General features: G+C 46.8%; 1 protein-coding gene across 1 annotated transcript; it reads right to left on the reverse strand.

Moving 5' to 3' along the window:
• Positions 1-18,460: 18,460 nt before the first annotated feature.
• Positions 18,461-22,878, reverse strand: dhx58 (DEXH (Asp-Glu-X-His) box polypeptide 58). Its single transcript, XM_047038923.1, has 11 exons — positions 22,492-22,878; positions 22,106-22,310; positions 21,680-21,870; positions 21,487-21,600; positions 21,253-21,385; positions 20,930-21,115; positions 20,542-20,792; positions 20,077-20,388; positions 19,806-19,996; positions 19,584-19,677; positions 18,461-19,268 (listed from the first exon to the last, which is right to left on the reverse strand). Exons 1-11 carry the CDS (start codon positions 22,666-22,668, stop codon positions 19,080-19,082), a joined length of 2,043 nt encoding a protein of 680 aa, XP_046894879.1. The 5' UTR covers positions 22,669-22,878; the 3' UTR covers positions 18,461-19,079.
• Positions 22,879-24,168: the final 1,290 nt, after the last annotated feature.

Raw genomic sequence — 24,168 nt, forward strand, 5'->3', positions numbered from 1 at the left:
GGGTGGGGAGAGGATAGGGGCTGGGTAGAGGGTGGGGAGAGGATAGGGGCTGGGTAGAGGGTGGGGGCTGGGTAGAGGGTGGGGAGAGGATAGGGGCTGGGTAGAGGGTGGGGGCTGGGTAGAGGGTGGGGAGAGGATAGGGGCTGGGTAGAGGGTGGGGGCTGGGTAGAGAAGAGTTTGGAGAGTCGTGTGTGTGGAAGCTCAGAGGAGGATGCAGAACACAGAGCTTCTATTCCCCCCGCCCCACCCCCCCCTGTCCCTATGCCTGGCCCCCACCGCAAGCACCAGGGTGCCCCTGTGCCTGGGCCAGAGGCCAGAGGGGGAACAGGGGAGCACTCTGTGCCTTATGAGGGGGGCAGAGCCGCCTCCCTGCCTCCAGCCTGCTGTGTGTGTTTTGGAGGTTAGCAGTGGGCCAGACCCCGGGCCCCAGGGCCCCAGGGCGGGGCTGGCTGCGCGTGTGCCACACCAGTGTTTACAGTCAAGGAGGAGTCTGAACATGGAGCCTGTGATGAGGGCAGGCCAGGGGGAGCCAGCAACATCAATGAATCCCTGACCAACCTTAACACCAAAACAAAAATCAGAGGTCAATGGGCAATCATACCAGACTGAAAGTGGATGGATTGTGTGTGTGTGTTTCATGGGGGTGGCGTTCATGTCCCTTGGCTTGGACCTACAAGCTCCCATCTTTAAACATTGAGGGAAGCCTGCGGCTAGCTTGTTTTTCTCCATACAGATCTCTATTGATTCCAGCAGAGCACTGATGTTTTCTGTGTTGGCCCTGCTGTGCGGGGGGAGATAGTCTCTGCTTTCTTTCAGGAGAGACTCACTGAGGCGTTACAGACCACAGAATCAGCACAATCACAATCACACACACCATAGGGGGCACAAAACCAAAGCAGGTCCAAAAGTTCAACTCAACTCCAACTTTTGTGCGAGAGAGTATATAATTGCTGTCCTCTGTCCTATATCCAACACATGCATCCTTCTTTAGCTAGACCCAGCAAAGTTTGACCACGGAATATGCACAGTAAAACAGTGAGCAAGGAAATCTCTAAATCATATCCATCATGGGGTTTTTAACATTACATTTTGACCATTTAGCAGACGCTCTTATCCAGAGCGACTTATTAAGGTCATCAATACCAATCCTGAGAGTTCAGCATCTCCGCAGGCCCCCACATTCAAACAATCGTTAGTGTTAAACACAAGCGGCGCTGAGAGCCATCTCCTGCTGCCTCCTATTAGAGAGCCTTTCAGACCCAGTGGCAGTTTGCTCATGGCTGTGCTTCATCAGTACCCTGTCTCCCCACGTCCAGCCTGTCACAAGGCTGCACACTGCAGGTGCATCCATCTCCCAGCGTGTTTTAGTTTTTTTTCTTTCTCGCCCCACGTTTTTGACACCGGAGACGTGGAGATGGTGAACTGAGGCCACGGCCCTTGTTGTGTCGGCGAAACGTTCCCTCAGAGCAGAGGAGGGGTGGGGGGAGGGAGGGAGGGTCACGCTCTGGCCGTTTCCGTCACAGAAGAATATATGGTTTAATTATAGAGTGTGTCAGCCTAGGATGCGTGGTGACGGACTAGTCTGAGCTGGGGAGCGAAAGTCCATCCTCCCCCCCCCCCCCCCCCCCGCCCCAACTGATGTGGTGGAGGTAAGCGTCTTCAGATGGGTGTCTCACCCAGCCGACCTCGCTGGGCTCGGGGCTGACACACCCCAGAGTGTCCTTCAGGCGGCAGGAATTCAAAACATGCACATTCATCCCTGCCAGCTCGGCGTCAAGAGCCTGGGCTGGGGTTCAGACGCTCAGACACTCAACCACAGGCTGACCTGGCACGGCCGGCACCGCCACACTGGGAGGGAGGGAGGGAGGGAGCGAGCAAATCAATGGATGCGGTTACCTAACGCTTGTGATTCACAGACTCGGTGAGTCACTGCCTGCGTCACCTGCAGATGAGGAGGAGATCTGTCCAGGACGCCGCAGGCTGGGGCTGCGTGGGACTCACCCACGTCTGGCGTCTGAGGAGGGGCTTCGACAGGAGCGAGACACGGCCTTGGGTATTCTCAGCCCTGCAGTCGCACATCGCTGAGAAAAGAACCCAGGCAAGACAGAAGAGGCCACCCACACGCTCACCCAAATGAAAAACCTCACGCATCTCCGAGCAAACAAACACTGTGCGCGCGAGGGCGTGCGCGGGCGTGCGAGGGCGTGCGAGGGCGTGCGCGGGCGTGTATGTTGTGTATAAACACAAACCAAGCGATGAACAATAATGTGTAACCGCGAGAAAGGCTGGAGACTGGCTCGAAACATTCAACCTACACGTCTGCTCAGGCAGAGGGATTAACCTTCATGTGCGAGGAGGGCGATAATCTGAGTTTTGAATCACAGGCCGGGCGCGCTGTGATAGTGGAGCTAAGCCCCACTCCAATCTAAGTAGGGGGAAATAAGCGGAAGGGAAGCCCACAGCAGATGAACCAATACAGGCCTGACAGCCAGCCACCACGGGGAAACAACCATGGCAAAGCACAGCAGCGGCCATAGCAGTCTCCTCATCTTCAGGCAAAGCGACCGTCACCACCCCCCCTCCAGGCTGTATCAGACAGTAGATAGGCTCAGTATCATATCAGGCCCGTGGAGCGTGAAGGTATCTGTGATCAACATGGATTAGCTGGGGGTGGATCGATAAGAGGTGTGGAAGCGGGAGATGAGCCCGTCCCCCCCGTCCCCCCGTCCCCTGCTGAGGGATAAAACAGCTCTGATTACTGTGATATTAGAGGGAGGGGGATTGTAGCAGAGAGCAGACAAACACTACCTGTTCCCATAGGGGGCACACACATGCTCACACACGCACACACACAGACACACACACAGACACACACACAAACACACAGACGCACCCAAGTATCCACCAAATCATTGGATCATTCACTTACGAGCATGCATACTGTACTGTTATTTGAAACGAATATGTCAAAGGGCTGAAAACCCATCAAACAAACCCTCATCGCTCATTTGCATATGCATAAAGGCAGGCTTGATCAGGGACGTCAAGAGCAAACGGGATAGCTGAGGGTCCAAACCCTTCCTGTCGAGAGGCCCAAACAAGTCCGGCCACTGTAGTGGTGGGGCTGTGAGGGGGTTGTGGGTGGCAGTCTACCTGGTCATACACACTGACCACTCTGTTCAGGCAGAAAGCAGCATGATTCACCATGGAGCACAGACAGGCCCCTGTGTGTTAGTGCGAGGCAGTCTACGCGTGCACCTCTAACACTGGACCCACTGTGGGAGTAAGCGTCACTACAGAGGTGAACGTGTATGTGGAAATGTGTGTGTGTGCGTGCGTGTGTGTGTGTAAAGATAACGGCAGTTAAAAAAGCAGTCTGGCGCTCTCCTTTAATTAGGATAATGATCTCATCACCAGGAATCAAAATGCTGGCGGGGGATCAAAACCCAGGATCAAACTAAGCCCAACTCTGAGGTCCAATGTGCCACTGAAGGAGAGCATGCCCTTTGCTGCTAGGAGTCCACTTCCTCCCTGCCCCTTCTCCCCTCCCTGACTGCCATTTGACGTCCTGATTGAGCGTGATTGGCAGGGGCCAGTGGTGGTGTACTTGCCATATCAGGAGAGAGAACAGTGGGTAAAACGAGAAGCAGAGAAGGGAGGGTGAGAGAGAGAGTTAGAGAGAGCAAGAGCAAGAGAGAGAGAAAGAGAAAAATAAATGTGAAATACAATCCCCCAACACCCCAGGACCAGAAAGCACAAACCCTCCAGCACCCCACTGAGAAGCAGGCAGCCTCTGCTGACTCTGCCCCCGCTCAGAGCACGGCCGAGCAGGCATGCCAGTCACACAGGCAGGGGGTGTGGGCTGGCTTTCTCTTCCAAAGGGCAGCCGGCATGCCCTGAGGCGGACTTCATGCAGCTGTCAGAAACTCTGACCCCCCCCCCCGGCCCCCCTCGCCGTGCCCCCTCTGGCCTCTGTGCACCCCCCCACCTCGCCCCGTCCTCTATCACCAAGCCGACCAGGAGGGGGTGACCCCTGGACTGGTAGCGCTCATCCTCTCCACCTGAGAGTTGGCCTGAGGGCTGGACGTGTACCACTGTTTCCAGATATTTCCAGATATAGTCCACCTGTCACAGTGCTCTGCTCCGCTCGGACGTCTCATCTCGCGTCCTCCACGCCGCGCCACCTCGGGGGGCGACGGGGGATTTTCTCCCGCAAAGCCGGGGCACCTGGGCCAAAACACATGCCTGTCAACTGAAAGCTTGCACTGGGATTAGTCATCTATTTGAGAGCTTCTCTTTATACATGTAACTAGGAGCCAGGTAATGGAGGACAGCACAATGACCTCCTCCTTCTGTGGCCCGCTTCCCGTCAGTAATTGGGACTTAGCTGTGAGTTTGTCCAGGCAACAGAAGAAGCAACTCGCGAGTTTATAGCACAGAACTTTTCTGAGAAGCCAACATGAGGTCATGAGGTTCTTCACAATTCAAACAATAAGGTTGCCATCACAGACGGTAGCACAGCACTTACAGATACACCCACACACACACACACACACACATGACGAGAGGGTGCTTGGGCTCAAGCTGTGTTGACCAGTGTTAAAGGGAGTCATCGCCTTGGTCCAGTTGGGGACATCCATAACCTCTCTGAGGAAACTCTAGAAGGGCTCCACGCACCGAGGAGACGGGCCACTCCATCATCTAATAAGCCCTGTCAGTCCAAGCAGACGATACGGTGAGGTGAGACTGGACGAACCATGTGTGTGTGCGCGCGCATGGTGTGCGTGTGAAATGTGAAAACACATTTTCACATTATGAAAGAAACAAGACAAGTGTAACATGTTCTGCAGTGTCCATTAGGGCCTCCACACACTCACTGGGACCCACGCGTGTTTCATTAACGCTCAACGTGACTTTCTCTGGGAGTGTACGGGAACAGAGTGGTGAGAGACAGCGAGAGAGCAGACATGAGGCTTCACTCTTTATTGGCATAATGACAATGTCACTCACTGCTCCACGTCGTAACACAGCACTAACTGTCACTGACAATTTGCTCTCATCTCCGTCGAGATGTCTCGATGAAGCCTATTCCAGGTCTCCATTTATATTTCACACACCTTCTCAGACAGTAACCTACTCAGTACAGTACAGTACAGAATCCCCCCCAAGAAGACCCCAGGGTCTTTGTCGTGTGCCCCGATATTGTGATCTCCCATATCTCCCTCAACGCACTCTCCAAAACACACACAGGAGCGCACAGTACACCCCGAAAAGAGAGATACTATGACACGACACGACACAGAGAGACAGATGAGGATAGAGAAACAGAGAGAGGGAGAGAGAGAGAGAGAGAGAGAGATAGAGAGAGAGAGAGAGAGAGAGAGAGAGAGAGAGAGAGAGAGGAGAGAGAGAGAGAGAGAGAGAGAGAGAGAGGGGAGGGGAGGGGTGTAGAAAGCAAGACAGAGACAGAAGGAAAGAGTGAAAGGGGAAGATCATCTTTCTCACATCTCTCTTCCTGAAACACATACACAAACATCCAAAACGACATCATGGTTTATTAACCTATTCTCCAGCTTTCAGTAAACACATTTCTGAACGTAAACCACAGGCCACAGTTGTTATAAAAAGACAACTCCCTCAGTCCCTCTTAGAAGACAAATAGTACCAAAAAGGTCAGGTCTGCTTCGACAAAACAAGAATGACTATGACGAATTGTGTACGCAGTCCGTCACAACAACAATAACAGAGTCAAACATAACTCACACTGAGCCATTCAGCGGGAGTAGCAAGCCCTAAAGGTGCCAACCATAAATACTTTCAACACAGACACAGCACTATTTCACTGGCCCTGACTGAAGGTTATGATATTGCAGTTGATTTAGCAGTGCTTTCCCCAACTCGCTACAACTACTGCGAGCTTACAGGACGTTGAACACACATTAGAAACTGTACCATGCATACAATATTCAACAGACAGATTCTTGCATCATTCCGGGGCTGCAAGTCAGTCTGGCCTAACAGACCTAAGGTACTGTTGTTCTTTAGGAATAGGTAGCCATTGTAGGTTCTGCAATGGGAGTGTTCTAGAAAAGCTGTAGGCTCACTATCTGTATACCCAGGTGAATTGTGGTAATACTGTATCAATATTGTATGGCGTTAATATACTGTATGATCATTATCGAAAGTCAAAAGCCCAAAAGTGGATTTGTTGACTAGCAGCAGGCAGTTAAATCTGTCATGCTGGGTCTAAGTGGACTGTGGAGGTGTAGAGAGATACGATGTGTACAAAATAAAGAACCAGCATCTTCAAGGCATACCTATCCCTTAGAAGTCCCAGAATAGTTGCCCAATTCCCATAGACCAGTCAACGATCTGACATTCTATAATTCATTATACAGCACAAGAAACATGTTTCACAAGATTATGCGTGCGTGTGCGTGTGCGTGAGGAGAGAGAGAGAGAGAGAGAGAGAGAGAGAGAGAGAGAGAGAGAGAGAGAGAGAGAGAGAGAGAGAGAGAGAGAGAGAGAGGCAAACTTGAAGTTGCAAGGTAGAGTAATTTGAGAAATGAGTGACGCTGCTAATTGATAATTTTTTTAGCTTTAACCTGGGCTGAGAGTTTACTGGTCGGGATAGACTGGTTGGTGACAGTAGCACTGCTCGGTTCGGAGACGATGACCAGTTGTACAATTATGTTGAACATGATGGCCAATTCATTTTCAAATTATGACACGTGCCACGCAGACAATAACGCGCAGTGGCGTAAACAGACGTGACTGGTGTGAATTGTTTCTGAATGTCTATGGCTATTATGCTTAGTGACACGAAACAGGTGGACACCGTCTCGGTGATGTCTGCCAAACTACGCGAATTCAACTCACGCTCGTTCATAGATGAAAACATGAGACAAAGGTGTTGCTTTCGACAAAAAATCCCAAATCTTTCACCTATCCATAACTTTTAACGCTATTCTTTGGTTAATACGCTGATTGTCGTCCTCCGACAGTTATCTGGACCCGATTAACTATCACGTGGGATTCACTTAACTTTAAATAAACATAATGAGTTATTCATGTCTAAATTAGTCATTTGTATCAAACCCTACCTGTCCCGTTCCGTTTTCGATTGTCTCTGTGGTCTTCTGTGCCCAACATCTTTCGAAACGATGTGACAAGACTGAGTGCCAGATCCATAAACCGAGCTCGCGCACTGGTGTGGAGTCACCAGAGAGAGAGCGCGCAGTCACTTCACGAATGCGCAATCAGAGCTCAGCAATTGACCGGGTTTGAGTCCCTCCCAAACAAGAGTAAGCTACTTTTGAGGAAACGTGTTCATGTATTTATTGATTATTTATAAGCTTTACTACCGTGTATGCGTGTGTGTGTCTGTGTGTGTGTATGTGTGTGTTATTTTGCACTGTAGGGTAAACTAAACTGTTGTTTTGTTAAATTTCTGTAAACTCACAAGTTGGTTATTTTGTTGTTTTTATTGAAATTTGTATTGAAGCCAATGTGTTTCTTGCTATATGAACCATCCAACCAGCTTTTAAATATGGAAACTGATACAGAGCTATAAATCTCTGTACTCGTGTCACATGTCACAACCTTACATAAATGCTATTATGTCAAACAAGTATTACCAAGTGATTGATGGGTGGCTATAAATTAAATGCAGAATACATGACCCTCCAATAGAAAAAGCTTATAGGCCCAGAAACACAAGTTTGTACTTGGAATTCACTCCCAGAGAAAATAAACAATTTCAAGTAGTTTTGTAAGATAGTGTTTAACTACTAAATAAAACACGTTTATACATGGTAGCCAACGTATGATTCCTTAGACAAAATCTTAATATGAAAAAAGACCGATAATTCACTGTTTTAAGCACAGTAAAATGTGCGTGCATGTTTTGGATATGGCCAGCGATTGCGTGGGTAAAGAAACGACTAATCTCTCTGTGAACACTGTGTGATCTAGTGAGGGTTGCACCCCCCCCCCCCCCCCCCATATTCAAATCTGGTCAAAATCCCCCCCCCCCCCCCCCCCCCAATATATTGATATAAAACCAGATGTGCTACGCTACGACAAGCAACCGCACGCTGTCCGAAATTTTCATAAAAAATGTAATTATTTATCATAACTAAATGTAACAAAAAGAAGGAAAGGAATTTCCCCAGCAGATTTCGTCCCTCACAATGTTGACTCCATGGCTACGGCCTTGAAGGGTTGTCAACAGAAAAATGATGGATGCTGCCGGATACTTAGGCTACTTAGGATCTCGAAAATGACCGTATGCGAATACACCGGCAAGCCGCGTGCTCTCAGAAGGACTGCGGGGTCATAAAAATAAACCGCAGTAGTGAACACGAAGACCACGGAGTAAGTAACTAAACACCGTCTACACTGCCTGCCACCAGCCCATTGCCTGTTAGAGAACATTTATCCACACTTAAACATGTTGTTCACTCTCCACTGACTGCTCAGAAATATTTCGTAATTAGAATGATTCAGGGGTTAACTAATGTATTCCTCCAATCGTTCCTCTCTACTCTATATTCCAATCCCCCTATGCTATTTTTAAGTTTACCGTTGCTAGAAGGACAGTTTGACAGCCAAGGTACGTTCTAATGAATACTTTGCCCACATCACAATCCCTTTCATCCAGTGTCCATCCTTCACCCAGTGTTGGGTTTGGCTGCAAAGGTTCCAACCTGACACAGTCAATGCAACTTCTCTTGCAAAAATCCATTAGCTTTATGTCTACATTATGTTAGAGAATGGTTTTATAAAATATGTAACAGAACAATTCTCAGGGGTTTAATAAAACAGCCCCACAAAAGGGCATACCTATTAAATCGCAAAACGACAAAACACACAAAGCTTCTCTCCCTCTCCCTTCCTGGCCACCTACCCACACTCATACCTTGATTATGGCTCACCTGGTTACCAGAGTAACCGTCTCAAAAGTAATGTCCATCCAGCATGCTTTAGAATTCATTTATAAATGGAGCCTTTGGGGACTAGAGAGAGGATGAAAAAAGAGCAAAATGAATGGAAGATTTGGAAAATGGAAGAGATGGACAATTTTAAACAATAGCACTTCAGGCAGTTGATTAACTCCAGGGTGAGTGCAGACAAAATGGAATATGTAAAACTGGAATATGAAAATGTTATGTTAAAATGTAGACTGCAGGGACATGGATAATGCTGCAAATTTGCTCTATATAAATGTGTCTTTGACCTTCATAGACTGTGTGCAGTGCAGAGTAGACTTTCATGTAAAACATTCACATTTCAGGACACAATTTTTGCTCTCATAGTTGCCTAGTATGTAGTTTGTAGGTGGAATGTTGAGCTTGATTAAAAGTTTTTGCTTCATCCATTTTCTTGTAACCTCCACATTAGTTTCTTTTTTGAATTATGATTAAGACTGATCACCTTGAAAAGGATGAGAACGCTGAATAAGATTCTATAAAAGACATGAACTAATCGCAAAGGACATCATAATGTGCATCTCTCTTCCCACTCTCACCCCCCCTCCAAATAAGACTCTTCTCGTTCTAACTAGAAATAATACACTGTGTGTGTGTGTGTGCGCTGTCTTGTAACACACCAGTGCATTAGGGAACTAGTGTGTGGCACAACCAGACAAGATGCCCCAGACTCTGACATATTACAAGCTTGTTTAAATGCCTGCGCTGAAAAAAAGGAGGATGACCACCCAGGCCTACAGTGGCACCCCTGTCCTTCAGGATGTCACCAAACCACCACAGTGAAGTGTGTGTCCTTCTGCTGGATAAGGGCTAGCAATTGGAAGGCTGTGGTGGTGTCGGGTTCATGTGTACTTGCCCATGGCAGTGGTTTTAATTAGAAGTGTCCAGTGGTCTCTTTGTGCAGTTAATTACACCAGCTGCCCATGGAGCCTCTAATGGCCCAAACAGACAGAGGCAAGACTGTGACCCAGGTAGAAGAGAACAGCACAAACAAACAAACACCTTTCAGAGGAAAGCTTCTCTCCCTCTCTCTCCCTCTCTCTCCCTCTCTCTCCCTCTCTCTCCCTCTCTCTCCCTCTCTCTCCCTCTCTCCCTCTCTCTCCCTCTCTCCCTCTATCTCCCTCTTTCTCCCTCTCTCTCCCTCTCTCTCCCTCTCTCCCTCTCTCTCCCTCTCTCTCCCTCTCTCTCCCTCTCTCTCCCTCTCTCTCCCTCTCCCTCTCCCTCTCCCTCTCCCTCTCCCTCTCCCCTCTCTCCTCCCTCCAGCTTCAGTCCCCGTGGTGTGTCAGAGTGGCAGCTACTCTGTTCACTCTGGGCATTAGCACCTTGTTATTCCACTGAGAGGCTCTTGTAGAAACCATACATATTAATAAGCAGAAATACTCGCTCCTCGCCTAAGCACTGGGATTCTGTCCAAAGCCATATCACTCTACAGTCTGTTTAGCAGCACAAAAAAAAACAGCTTAATGCTAACCCTGTAGTATGCAAAGCATGTGTTACAGTGCAATAATTCAGGATCTACAATTTTCATAACTACAGCAAGTACTGCGCAGTTATATAGTGCGTCCCAAATAATCGCAAAGAAAACGTTACAGTTTATGATCATACATGATGTTAATGTAAACACCCTGTAATGCATGCTAGAGCAGGAACTATGTAACAGCTTGTTTAAATGCTGGCTGTGATAGTTGGAGTGCTGTTCTTCAGAAAACTATCAGAGTGACAGACCAGAGAGTTGGGCTGACTCTAAAAGGCCACACATCTCCTGCGTTGCACTCTGTGGCTCTAAGTGGCCATGAAGAGGTACTTTGGAGGGCCACCTGAGAGAGGGACTATTAAGAGAGGTTGAGGTTGCAGCCGCTCACCGATGCCACTTTGAACATAAAACCCAAACAGACATACCGAAGACAAGGACCCATGTTACTGGATGTTTTTTTCTCACAATTCGTTTTTTGAGTTTCAAGGTTTTAGAGTTGCCTCGTTCCCTCAAGCTTGGTTGAGGGGTCAGGTCTGCAGCCTCTGGGACTGAGGAATGAATGTGAGGGGTTTTGTAAGGAGTTTGGAGAGATTCTCTCAGTACATCAAAGCGGGAAGCAGGCTACAATACTTGGGGACTAGAAAAGGTGTATTGAATGCTAGCAGCCCCTCTGGCGTTAAAGAGAGAATAATAACAATAAACTCTCATTTTTCCTCAGTATCAGAAATGTAATATTCAAAATGGTGTAACATGCTTAAAATCACCTCGTTTTCTGCCCTACTGCCTTACTATCATTACCTGCGTAGGGAGATTACCTTGACTACCATAAAGGTCAACCAAGCGTTTTGCCTCATCTCTTACTTTTGGGATGTGAGAGAGCTGAAGGGGGAAGACCAGCTCCAGATCTCAGCATCCCACAGACATGAGGGGCATTCATGGTAATGGTCCGGGTCACAATCAGAGACCATTAGCAGCAAACGATATGATCAGAGGACTACACACCACAGGAAAATCACTTCCTCTTCTATGACTCCCAAAATGTATCTCAATATGTTAATGACATGTGTCATGGTGTGTCAAAATAGGTAGGCGGTATTTGACACACCATTGGCTAATCGTTTTCAACACTTTGCATTCGATTATGTAGCCTTACATCCATCCTTGCTGTCATGGACAACATAGCCTACATGGCCAGGCTGGCCGACCTCGTTGAAAACAAAGATTGAATTCACCATATATGATATTTGGATGAACAAACATATTATAAAGATTTGACTATGTTAGTTGTGGGCTAATAGCTTTTCTTGCCTAGAGATTAGAGGTCATGTCTGCCTTAACCCTGGCGTCTATCTTAAGTAAATAATGTACAATACTCATGGTTACATTGCACAACAGTCTGTTATATTGTAAGTCAAACTCGCAAGCTCACTCAGTATGTCACTCAGAAGGGCAAATAACCTATGATTAGATGCAATCGTCAGTCCCAGATCAGGTCAACTCAAGCATCACAATAATGAAATTGGTGGTTCCACAGCAAATAACCAAACTCAATTTTGTCCTTTACCGGTAATCCGTTGACTGTAATCCTTCACTGCATCTGTGATTGAAAACTTCGGTGCCACAGCATGAATGATCTATTTACAGAAATGATACTGTTGCTCTAAATAATAGTGACATGACAGGCAAGGACACAAGCAGGAGTTTTCTTCTGTTCTTGTTTGTCAACACCATTGAGCTCTATTATGTACATATCTACATTAGCTGTCATGTATGTGACACTAAGGGCCATCATCTCTACATGCATCAGTGCTTTGCCATTGTGCATCAAGGCATGATATTTTAGGTTGGATTGTTTGATTATAGTATTTAAGAGCTCCACTCAACAAAGATTTGTGAAGTAAATTATGCGTCTTGTTTTTATTCCAAGCTTTTTATATATTTTTTTCATCCACTTTCACCATAGGCCTTCCAGCAGCACCTTCAGCCATTATTCTCACCCGTTTCACTCATCTCCCTTTGCGGGAACACTTGAGGATCAGTCCCTCTCCTTAATATATCCACCTTCTCTCCTTCCTCTAAACATCTCCTTCTGTGATATGTTCAACATTCTCTGCTTCCCCCTTTACTCTCCCCTTCTCGTCCTGAATCCGGCACCCACATATTTCCATTTTGATCTTTGTGGAAACCCACTCTCTCCTGCTGTTATTCCCCTATCCCTCTACTCCTCCCTCCCTCCCTCCCTCCCTCCCTCCCTCCCTCCCTCCCTCCCTCCCTCCCTCCCTCCCTCCCTCCCTCCCTCCCTCCCTCCCTCCCTCCCTCCCTCCCTCCCTCCCTCCCTCCCTCCCTCCCTCCCTCCCTCCCTCCCTCCCTCCCTCCCTCCCTCTTATTTTCCCTCCTCCCATTGCTTCAACCGTTCTTTTTTCTGCTGAAGGTTACTCTTGCCTGCAGGGCTATGAAAATGTCATGAAGGCCCACTCCATTTTCAGCGACGTAAATAGCCATTTCCCGCCAGAGCAAACCCACTTTTCCAGCTCTGACCCACCCGCCACATCGCCCATCACACCTCACACCTCCCGTCTCTACACTGCCATGGGACTACTGGTGAGAGAAATGAACAGCTCCCTTTCATTCTTCCTTCCATTCTCTTGCACCTGACTGGCCCCTGTGTCTTGTTATATCTCAATGTCTTTTTGACCGAAATTGGAATAATGGTGAAGTAAAATGTTGAATTCCCTTTCCTTTGGTTCAAAAAAAAAATAATCCTGATTTAGAGCACCCCTAATTCCGAAACTTACTATGGCCTATTCATACTGCAATGATGAAACATCAGAACAGGATAATGTAAGGACAAATGCTACATTGACAGACAAAAGAAGAGCACTTTGCAGTCGTTTGCAGAGACTGACAGTAGCCTCTCTCAGTTTTTCTGAAAGGTTCCAATCAAACGTTGTGCCATAGAAGCTTCATTCTCAGTCCCTGACATACTGTACCAGGACCAAATGTACGCATGTCTGTGTGTTTTCTGTGATTCTTGAGTCTCAAATGTTGTTTTTGTGTGTGTGAAGACATATAGGCATATAGTATGTGGTGAATCACCTCACACCTGAACCTTTTGGGCAGGCTAACATTTGCCTCTCTCCTTCTCTCTCGCAGTAGTCCGAGCTAGACTGGTTCATTTCCGTGTGCTGTGCTCGGTTCCAGAAAGCCTTCGCATGTTGCACGTCACTATTGTCATGTTTTTTCCCTCCTCCAAACCTCACCCAGCCCTAATCTGTCCTTTCAATTTCCTGAAGCTTCACAAGACAATGAAGAGTAACTTCAAAGGTCGCTGTGAAGACGTTGATAGCTTACACCCCACAAGAAAACCATAATTCTGGTTTCATGCTAGCAGTCAGACAACAGATCATCTGGAGTTTTGTTGAGAAGTAAACAACACAGTTATTACACTGCCAGCCATAAGTCTGGGCCTGACCTTAACAGCAGTGTTTCTCCTCCTCCACAAACCCTCCCACCTTTGACTATCTCAGCCATAGTGGGGAAGGAGACCTACACATGACATGCTCCAGGGCCATCTCCCCAAAGATCACAATAGAATTCTGCCCACTAACCTGTCTACTCTGGTGAGATGGAACACACAAAAGGTCTAATTGAATGGAAAAATTATCCTGGGATCCATTCAGGCTAATGTACCCTAATTTACTTGGTGTGGTTGAGCTCTTAACAATGTGTGTGGAAGTCAACACTCTCAGACAACCAATAGCATGCTGTGACTCAAAATGACTTTCGACAGCCTGATTGAATTAATTGGCTGCCGTTGGGTATGGGGAAATAGATAGACTTTTAGCTATTGAAAAGAAAAAGATTGACAAGTGCGCTGTTTTTCTCTGAAATAATTGAGAGGGTGGACGGGTGAAAGGGAGAGTGAAAAGAATGAGTGGTACAAAGAAATAAAGAAAGACTCTCCTATGGACAAAGGGAGAGATTGGGAAAAAGATGCAGTGTGTTGTTTCTTCCTCGTGGCTAGATGTTTGCTGTGTTCCGTCTCTTGTTGTAAAATGGCTCCCTTTTCTTCTTGAACACAAAACCTATCATTTTGACATTTGTGGATAAAACCGAGAGCTTTACAATTTACAGAGATTGCGGATGGAAGTATTAACTGCGGGAGCAAAGCTCTCCCATCCTCCAGTGTGGTTCAGATCCTCAAAGAACAGAACCACATTGGAGAGATAGCTTATCTATGGAAACAAGGAAGGAAATAATATGAGACTCTGCGGATGTTTCTGGATGGTGGAGCCAGACTTACCCGTCTCATGGCTGGGAGGGGAGAGCAGAGCTAGGGGGCAGAGTGAACATGGTGGGCTGGGTGAGAGGTGGCTGGCGTGCTGGCTGTCTATCTCACGCCTGGCAGGGGGTTGATGGGAGGAAGGTTGTTACAGGCCATTGCGGAAGCAGTGTGAAGGGGTTTATTATAATTGAATCTGTCAAAACTTTGACACAGTTAATGTGCAGTCTCCTGAGGAGCCCGACAGACAAAACCAGGGCTGTGGTCCGGATCTCACCTTCTGCTGCTCCCTGCATGACTGGAAGGTCTATTTGTTTGTTGTTGGCATTTTAGTTTAAAAAACAATTCAACAAAAGCATCTGGTCTCCTATTACAGTAGCTTGTTTTCCTCTACTTTAGTTGGTTGAGCTTGAAAACACAAATTATCACCAATTGTCGGAGAAGTTGTCTCTCTCTCTCTCTCTCTCTCTCTCTCTCTCTCTCTCTCTCTCTCTTTCTCATTTACCCTTTCCCTCTCTATCACTCTATTACCCTCTCTTTCAGCATAATCTCCTAATGATCATATAATCATGCTAGACAAAAAATAATAATAAAAAAAAACAACAATAGAAATGAAGGTTTATTATGGTCAAGTTTCTGGAAAACAACTGAATGTGTTTGCAGATGGTTGCGTGGAGAGAGACTGAGTTTGCTGTGCTGTTGTGCGTTGACTCGTCTCTATTAGTCTGCCCGTGTCACTGCAAGGTCAGAGATTATGCATGACTTCAGCCAGAAGAGACTGTTCCAGCTAGCTCCATCCTCCAGGACATATGGTGCTGCTACTGTTCTCTCTTTGTTTTTCTCTTTCTCACCCATTCCTGTTACCCTGCAAAGTTTCTGAATTTTCAGTCGACTCATTTTGCCCTTCCTTACGGTTTTCCCAGACATTTCTCAGGGTAGTTGGTCAAATTATTTTAGTTAAATGTTCTGGTTCTATTCTAGGCCGGCATTAGCATTTGCAGGCCATGTCCACAAGCCAATGTCTTTTTAGTGTACTGGTGCGTGTTAGTGAGTTGTAGTTTGCGTAAGCAGTAGCCTTTTGTCAACCTCAGGCCTTGCCTGTCCTCTCTTCCACATCCTCAAGGTCAAACATAGGCTGGTTTTATCCCCAAATCAAGCACGCTTATGAATTAGTGCTTCCATACAGTAGCTTCACAGCCACAGCTTTGCCCAGAATAAAACAGACCCACACGCGTGTCAAATCATACATGCATGAAGAACAACTATGTTGACAGAGACCTTGTCGAATATACATACAAATGTACCAACTAACCTGAATACAGCATACACAGAAAGCGGGCGACAGGTTAGATTGAGGTGAACCCGTTTTTTTTTTTTACAATCCTTTCCGGTTTGAATAAGAGCAAAAGTGTAGTTGGATTAAATAGAGGGATAATGAGGCTAAAATTGGTGTCATGAGAACAAATACGCAGTACAACCCTACACTGTATTCCATTTCTAAAATAAAATACTTTGTGCCTCAATTACACTGCCATGCTGGCCTATAGAAAGCTGAGCAGGAAAGCTGTCACCAACTAGAAGTCCACTGGAAGTGCTAACACTGAGAAACTGATCAAGAAAACGTGTTAGGAGTTAATCTGAGTGTCTGAGATCAACGTTTTTAATCTAGCAGGTCCTCCATTCCAAAGGAGAGTCGGAAGAATGGGGGTGCGTAGCAGACAAAGGCACTTCCTCTGAATAGCACTGGAAAAAAACAAGCTTTCCTTTTATCAGGGCCATAATAGAGCATGAAATAGCCCAGTTAACTCCTAGCCCTGAAGTCTCTCTAGCAGCTGGGGACAATTCATCCCGGAGAGCTCCACGCGGTTCAAAGGAGACTCGGACAGTAAAGACGTACTTTAACGGATTATAATCAATTCTGCGGCCCCCTGTAAAATATACATGGAAATGATTCGATCAACTGTTTTGAAGTATCCTTTCTTGTTATTCGGAGGACGAGAGAGAGGAACTGACCTTTAACGTCCTCTGTCCGAATCTATGTGAACTGGTATCTCTGAGAGACTTCAGAGGACAGGGCCAAACACGCTGTCTTGTTGTGTCTGATAGTGTTTCGCTGTTTTGATGACTGAGGCCAAATGGCATAGAGAGAGTTGTCAAGTGGACCCCCTCCCCCCTCTGAATCCCATCGCCATACCAACATACCTGAAAGAACCCCCCTCGACTCTTTGAACTAAACATGGCAAATGACAACACCTAGCCTACTGTGGGACCATATGGAGCTTTTTGGGGGCTTTAATGGTAACTAGATCCGCTGCAGTGTGATGGGCATAAGGCTGCTGATGCACCCGCCGCCACCTGACCCTGTCTGCAGAAACACCAGACACGCCAGGTCACTCGGTAGAACACCCAGTCCAGCAGGGGAAGCTGGCTGCCAAAGATCTCTCGGGACGACATGTACAGCCGACAAGTGACATTTGCGTGTGTGTGTGTGTGTTTGTGTGTGTGTGTTTGTTTGATTTCCTACCTATGCGGTACCTTTGAGTTAAATCTCATACAGTTCTGTTCTGTATGTGGGAATTTGTGAAAGTGTGACTAGGTATATAAAGAGTGTTAGACCCAGGCCGTTACCCTGCCTCTGTGTTCTTGATTCCCTTCTATATTTGTCCCCCTTGTCAAGAAATGCTTGATACACAAAATATTTGCACACATACAAACACTCCCATGCAAACTAGCTAAGAGCTAATTGCAATTACTGTAACATTCACAAAGTGAGTACCAGCTAAAGAAAATTAAGAAATAATCACACATGATTATAGTGCCCAAGCCTGATTAATTCAAATCATGCTCGCTTCTTCCCTTCCTTCCTGTCTGTCTCTGAAACAGGATGCCACCAGAGTGGGCCCTGTTGTTAGACATAAGTCCTCAACTGCCCCAGCACAGCAGCTTCTGACATACAGCGATCATAGATCTGTGGAGATTTTTGACACGCCAGACTGACCAAATCAAACCAACGCATTGATAGACAGACCGGCAGAAAGGCCGTCAGGCAAACAGGATGGAAGGAAGACAGAAAACCAGGCAGTCAGATGTTTTGATGGGTGAGTTTACTTCTGGAAGCTGAAAGACTGCTGCTATGAAATTACGGGTTACCCTGCAGTGTTTCATAATGTATGTTTGTGTTGGTACATGGTCGTTTTCATCCAGGCAGAAATCCAGCTCTTGACAAAAACATTGCACTGAGATGAAAAGTTAATTGTTTCGGTAAAAGAAGAGAGCAGGGAATGACCACAATCCTGTAATTAGCTAAATGCAGTCAGTCTAAATTTAACAGCTGGTAACAAAGTACAAAAAATATCGTGTCTTGTGTTGCAGGACAATAAAACTACCAACTACCAACAGGGGTTGTGCAGTACAGAGTTTAAATGAATACACAGCCATGTATGTGTTTTGGTATCCCTTATCCCCAGCCAAACTTAATGGGATCTCGGTATGACTTTGGCTCCATCAAAACAACATTGAATATTCTCCTATGTTCTCCATATCCTGCCTGGAACAAACCCCCCATGTGTAAACAGAGGACCCTCTGGTGGGAAGAGACACTAAGATGTGAATAAGCCTAGACTGCCACCCAGTGGTAAGATATGTAGTTACAAGGAAGGACGGTATTTTATAGCTCAATGATAAACGTCACAAAGACACACAGACTTCATGATGTGCTGCTAACCATGATTCATCATTGTGAAGGTTTATTTAATATATTAATTGCGTTCAAACATTCAATCATCAACAAGTTCATAATGTTATGATGAGTGCTACTAAAATAATAGTCTCTATAATTTGCATTTCGGCAATAACTGTGTGAAGACAGTGACTACATGAGTTTATGCATTTTTGTGCCTAATGGCAGAAATGGACCATAAAAAACACCCATATTGTCCAGAAAGGGAGGCAAGAAGGACAGCCATTGGTCCTAAGGCGTAAACAAAGCTGTTATGCTAATTATAACCCTGACCATTGTTTAACAAGCTTCAGCATACTGCTACACAATAGCCTCCAGCATGAAGAACTGCCTGGACAGAAGGGACCAACCCTATCTCAGAATGTATACAGTGTTTAAGATTACACACACACACTGAGCACACATTTGCACAGATGCACTTGCGCACACACACACATACACACACACACACACACACATAACATAATCCTAGATAATAACATCTGAAAACATTTGGAGTTATTGCACACAACCCTTTCCCTCTTGCTCCGACCCTTAACATACTCTAAAAATGTACCTGATAAACCCTAAAACCCTCAAGAATGCACCAAAGCATTATTCTGACAGGAGATCGGGGTACTTGGTCTCACAGTACTGTGCAAAGTCGAAGTCCTCAACAGTGAACTGAATATCCTTCCACTTCTTTCCAAGGACTCTCCCACCCGGAGTCTCCATGGCAAAGTTTTTGATGGCCAAGTTGGGTAACAAGGCAACCTCCTTGTACCTCATCTCCATTCCCCAATCCTGTTAAAACACACACGTGACAAAAAACACGTCAATATTTCGTTTGAAGCAAACAGACTGACACCCTAGAGCTTGTGGGGGGGGATATCAGGAGGGAGTGGTAGTCAGGTGGCTGAGTGGTTAGAGAATCGGGCTAGTAATCTGACAGTTGCCAGTTCGATTCCCAGTCGTGCAAAATTACGTTGTGTCCTTGGGCAAGGCACTTCACCCTACTTGCCTCAGGGAAATGTCCCTGTACTTACTGTAAGTCGCTCTGGATAAGAGTGTCTGCTAAATGACTAAATTGATGTTGGAATGAGAGGAGACCAGTCTTGCCTTGCTACAGGTCGCACAGCTGATCGCACGGCCCGGCTCCCAGTCCTCAAAGCGTCTGTCCAGGTGCACCTTTCCACCTGCCTTGTAATGCCTCCTAAGAGAACACACACACACCGGTTAGCGCCCAATGGTCCACACTAATTCATCATTGACATACTGGGTCCTCATACAAGGGAGGACAAACTACTGGAGAAGTTCTTGTGCGAAGGCAGGACAGCTTACTCAAACCCGGGGTTGACGTTAACATAGTGCGTGTTGTCAATGAGCTTGATGTCACTTCCACAAGCCACAGCCTTGAAACAGTTTCGACACACGAGCTGAATCTCAGCGGCACGGTAGCGGCTCTGCTTCTTCACCTTCAGCTGGTCTTTCAACCGACTGGCAAGAACCGCCTCTGTCTGGAACTCAGTGATCTAGAGGGAGATGGGCCTTGTGAGGAACAAAAGGCTAGCCAACAGAAATAGTGCAGGACCCCAGGTACAATCCGTCTCACCTTCTTGCGGAATTCGCGTTCCCCCATTTGTTGGACCTGTCTGATGGCGCGGCCCGTTAAGTCCTCCAGGAGCTCATTGGTGCGTTCCCGGCGCACCTCCCGCCCCCCAGCTTGGGCCACCACAGAGTACACACTGTCACTGGCCCGAGCTCGCCCACTAGCCTGCTGTTGGGCAATCTCATTGGTCAGCAGGCCGTAGCGCACCACCAGGTTGCATTCTGGGATGTCGAGACCCTCCTCAGCCACGCTGGTAGCGATCAGGAGGTTGAGGGTGCCTTCGCGGAATTTACGGATGGTCTCTTTCTGCTCGTTCTGCAAAAAAATATCCACATGCAAGCACACACACACACACAGGCATGCATTCACAGACACACAAAGGCACACGCAAACAAAGAGGTTCATTGGTTGTGTTATTTAATCCACCAATCAATACAGCACTCTTGACCTTGTGTCATGTGAGAGTACCTGGGTCATATAATTGATGCCGTTTCCCGCTCCAGTCAGGACGGCAGCCTTGATGCCTGATCGCTGTAGGGCCCGGTTGTTGAGGACCCAGTCATTCAGGCAGTTGGTGCTTTTACGGGTCTTGCAGAAGAGTATGCCTCTGGATTTGTCTTTGGCTCCAAACTGCTCCAGAAGAGTGCTCTGAAGTTTAGCCATTTTGGGGTTCTCATAGAGGGCGTTCCCTGACAGGTTCTTTAGCTCTGTCTGGTTCTCTGTAGAGGACCAAGGCAAGAACTGTCATACTTCTGATACAGCACCTCTACACACACACATACACACACACAAGATATGGATGTCCTGTTGGAAAGCAACAGAAAAGAGCGGCTCCTTCTGAAGCCCTGGCACTCACCCTCGAAGAGGCCCAGCAGGAAGAAGTCTGTTCCATCGATGGCTGAGGAGCTCTTGCTGTTGTAGAAGCTCTCCAGGTCACAGAAGGCGTCCACCATGCGGACCGTGTCGTTGATGAGCAGGGCGTCGTTATACCGTCGCAGGTGGAGGGCACACTGGGCCACAATTCTGTTTCCCTCAAATACACCTGCACCACGAAACCAAACAACAGACACAAACAGGAGTTGAACCAAACAACAGACACAAACACGGTGAGGACAGCCTGGACTTGGTACAGTTCTGTTGTTTCCTGCGAGGATCGCATGAATGCACAGGACTGCTCACCCCTCTGCTCCAGAAGGACCACGTCTGCCTCATACTCCTGTGTGCCCACCTCCCTCAGCTGGGAGGCTGTCCCCAAGTCCATGAAGTCATGGATCAGCTTCATCATCCGCTTCAGGTGGTCTCCAAAGGGATCCTGAGGGCCAAACCACAACACTGTGCCTTTTAACTCACCGTTCAAATAACGTCCAGGCAGTAGAAGAAGAAACCGCAACGAGACGGACATGGTTGGCTCACCTCGGGCCTCTTGTCGACAATGTCAAACCTTTTCTTAGGTTTAGGGACTTTCTTCTTCAGCTCAGAGGCATGGGTTTCAGCTGAAACGATGGCTGAGTCCAGGTTAGCACAGATCTGGGTGAGACAGACAGACTGTCAGACAGGCCGACAGAGACAGACAGACAGACTGAGACAGACAGGCAGACCTACACACCTGCAATACATGCTTCACAGCTCCTTCCAGGGTTTTGGCCTTCCCTGTTCCAGGAGAGGCGGTGAGGCCGAGCACCTGAGGCAGATTCCTTTCGCCTTTCAGCTTCTTCTCCACGTAGCGATGCATGATCGTGTTGTACACCCCCTCCTTATGCGTGTGGTGGCACTCGTCAATGACCAGTAGGGTGAAGTCTGTGGTGGGATGAGAGCCATGCTTACTGTTATGTACAAGGTATCGCTGCTAAGCACATGGCTCTTTGAACCAAATTATGCCGAGGTGTCACTGATCTCAGCAATCAACGAATCAATTAGGACGTCACAGGAGTCATTTCACAGTTCCTCAATGGGCCACCCCGAGACACCTTCAAACACATGAATCGCAGAATCCGACTGTCTGGTGGTTATTGATTTTGAATGAATGACTCACCTGTAAGCTCAACATGTTTATCATCCTCTGTGTTGATCAGGGCATTCTCCAGGATCTGGGCCGTACAGATGACCAGGTCACAGTCCTTAACCACTCTGCCAAAGAAGTCCTTCTCGTTACTGTCGCCACTGACAGACTCCACATTGTAATCATGGCCCAGGTGGGGTTTGAACTCTTTGCTGAAATGCTGGTCGACCAGATGAACCTGTAAAACACACAGCAGGTCGACCGTAAACATCAGCAGTCGATTATTATCAGCAGTACTTTAGGTCAAAGGTTAGAGGGAGAGAACAAACAGGCTATAAATCCTCCTCATTTCAGAAAGACATTTTGTGAGTGTTTTGCGAGTACGTAACCATGGCAGTTCTTCATTCAAGCAGGCCTACCTTGTTGACCAGCACAGCCACCTTGGCCTCGGGGGTGGTCTCCAGGTGTCTCTTGACCACATACACGGCAGCACGGGTCTTTCCTCCGCCGGTGGGAAGCCAGATGATGATGTTCTCCCTCAGGAGGGCCCTCTGAACCACCTCCTCTTGGTAGTCATACAACCCACAATCAGCCATTCTAATGTACAGCTGGAACTAGAGAGAGAGAAGCGGACTGTAACCAACAGTTGGTAAATCAGCCCAGCTAGTGTGTCTGACAGTGCTGCTCAGACTCAAGTCTTCTTTAAGTCCTTCAAGTCCTTTCTGTCTGCATTGAGGACAGAGGACTTTATCTGGTTCATTTAACCCAACCCTTCTAGACACCTATAAAGAGAAACGAAACCGAAAGCCTCACCGATCACAGGCAAAGAAGAGCCCTTTCTAAGGAGGCTCTGAATGGACAATCAAACACGGCACTTTGAAGTGACACTGTCTGGATTCGTGGTTGCTAAAGATTATTTTTTGAATATTTTTTCAGCAATAACAATAGCTAGGTAGCACTTATATAAGTTGTCATGAAGTCTTTGCAATCTGTTCACAAAGGCAACATTTGAGTTCCTATGGCAGCAGGCCTGGGCAGTTGCAGCCTCCTAGCAGCCCTGTAAGAGGGCCCCATTAGTCTGTTAGTGCCTGCTACCAGGAAAACAAAACCTAAGGCCTGCAACACTGGGAGTCTCCCACTAACCAAGAAGGATGTTTTCTAAACTACCCTAAGAAACCATGCGTACATATCTTCCTCAAACATTGCAAAAACCTACCCACTGTTGTAGAAGCACTTTACCAAAAAAAAGTACTTTCAATTGAATGTAAATACATTGAAAGTAACATATTTCAGTAAATTAATTTAAGAATAACAACGGTTTTGTGAATACATTAATGCCAGTTGATATGATCCAGCTAACATGAAAAACAATTATTTTATTATAAAAGATCTTTATTTCAATTAACAATATTACAGTAAATAGCTTTCAAACCATAACTAATGAAACTGTAGCAGTCTTCATGGTCATGACATTTCACTCTGACTGTCCATATTTTAGGTTTTAAATGCAGCATAGGTAGATTGAGGGATACATAACTGACAACCCTGAATAACGCAACGTTGACATCACTTCAGTTACTCGAAGCAAGTCATGATTCAAGTACAAAATGAACACACAGACACACACACAGTTCAGTGGACACTCAGCAAGCAGGCTCAGTCGCTACAGACAAGTCACTTCCCATTAACGTCTGGCAGATAACAGCGAACAAGGCTTCTGATGAGGACTACAATCACTGACCCGATTGTTATGTGTTGTGTGGCATTAGGCCATGGCCATTTTAAAGGAGATATAACATCTGTATTGTATAAATCCACTGAGCTCCACCACACAGCAATGCAGTCAGTGAGTATGGAGTGTAGAAACACTACCAGAAACGTTGTGCGTCAAGAATCGCAACAGCACAACCAGCAGGACGACATGGTGAACACTGAGGACTGGGCAGAACAGCCAGGGGAATTAGAAACGTGTTTTTTTAGTTTATTTTTTTACAGTCATGTTTGGATAACATCCAAACATCCATTTTTGGGATTTTGGAACCATCCGGAAAAATAAATATTTGAATCCACGCCTTCTACGACCTATATTTTGTCCC

Source organism: Hypomesus transpacificus, chromosome 17 (assembly GCF_021917145.1).
Source record: "Hypomesus transpacificus isolate Combined female chromosome 17, fHypTra1, whole genome shotgun sequence".
NCBI lineage: Eukaryota > Metazoa > Chordata > Actinopteri > Osmeriformes > Osmeridae > Hypomesus > Hypomesus transpacificus.

What these genes read in the sequence shown, in the direction of transcription:
- dhx58 (XM_047038923.1), bottom strand. Translation starts at nt 22,668, where the DNA reads ATGGCTGATTGTGGGTTGTATGACTACCAAGAGGAGGTGGTTCAGAGG. An exon ending in GGTCCTTCTGGAGCAGAGGG is followed by an intron (nt 21,116 to 21,252) that starts GTGAGCAGTCCT and finishes TTCGTGGTGCAG; the next exon opens with GTGTATTTGAGGGAAACAGA. An exon ending in GCTGTGCGACCTGTAGCAAG is followed by an intron (nt 19,269 to 19,583) that starts GCAAGACTGGTC and finishes GTGTTTTAACAG; the next exon opens with GATTGGGGAATGGAGATGAG.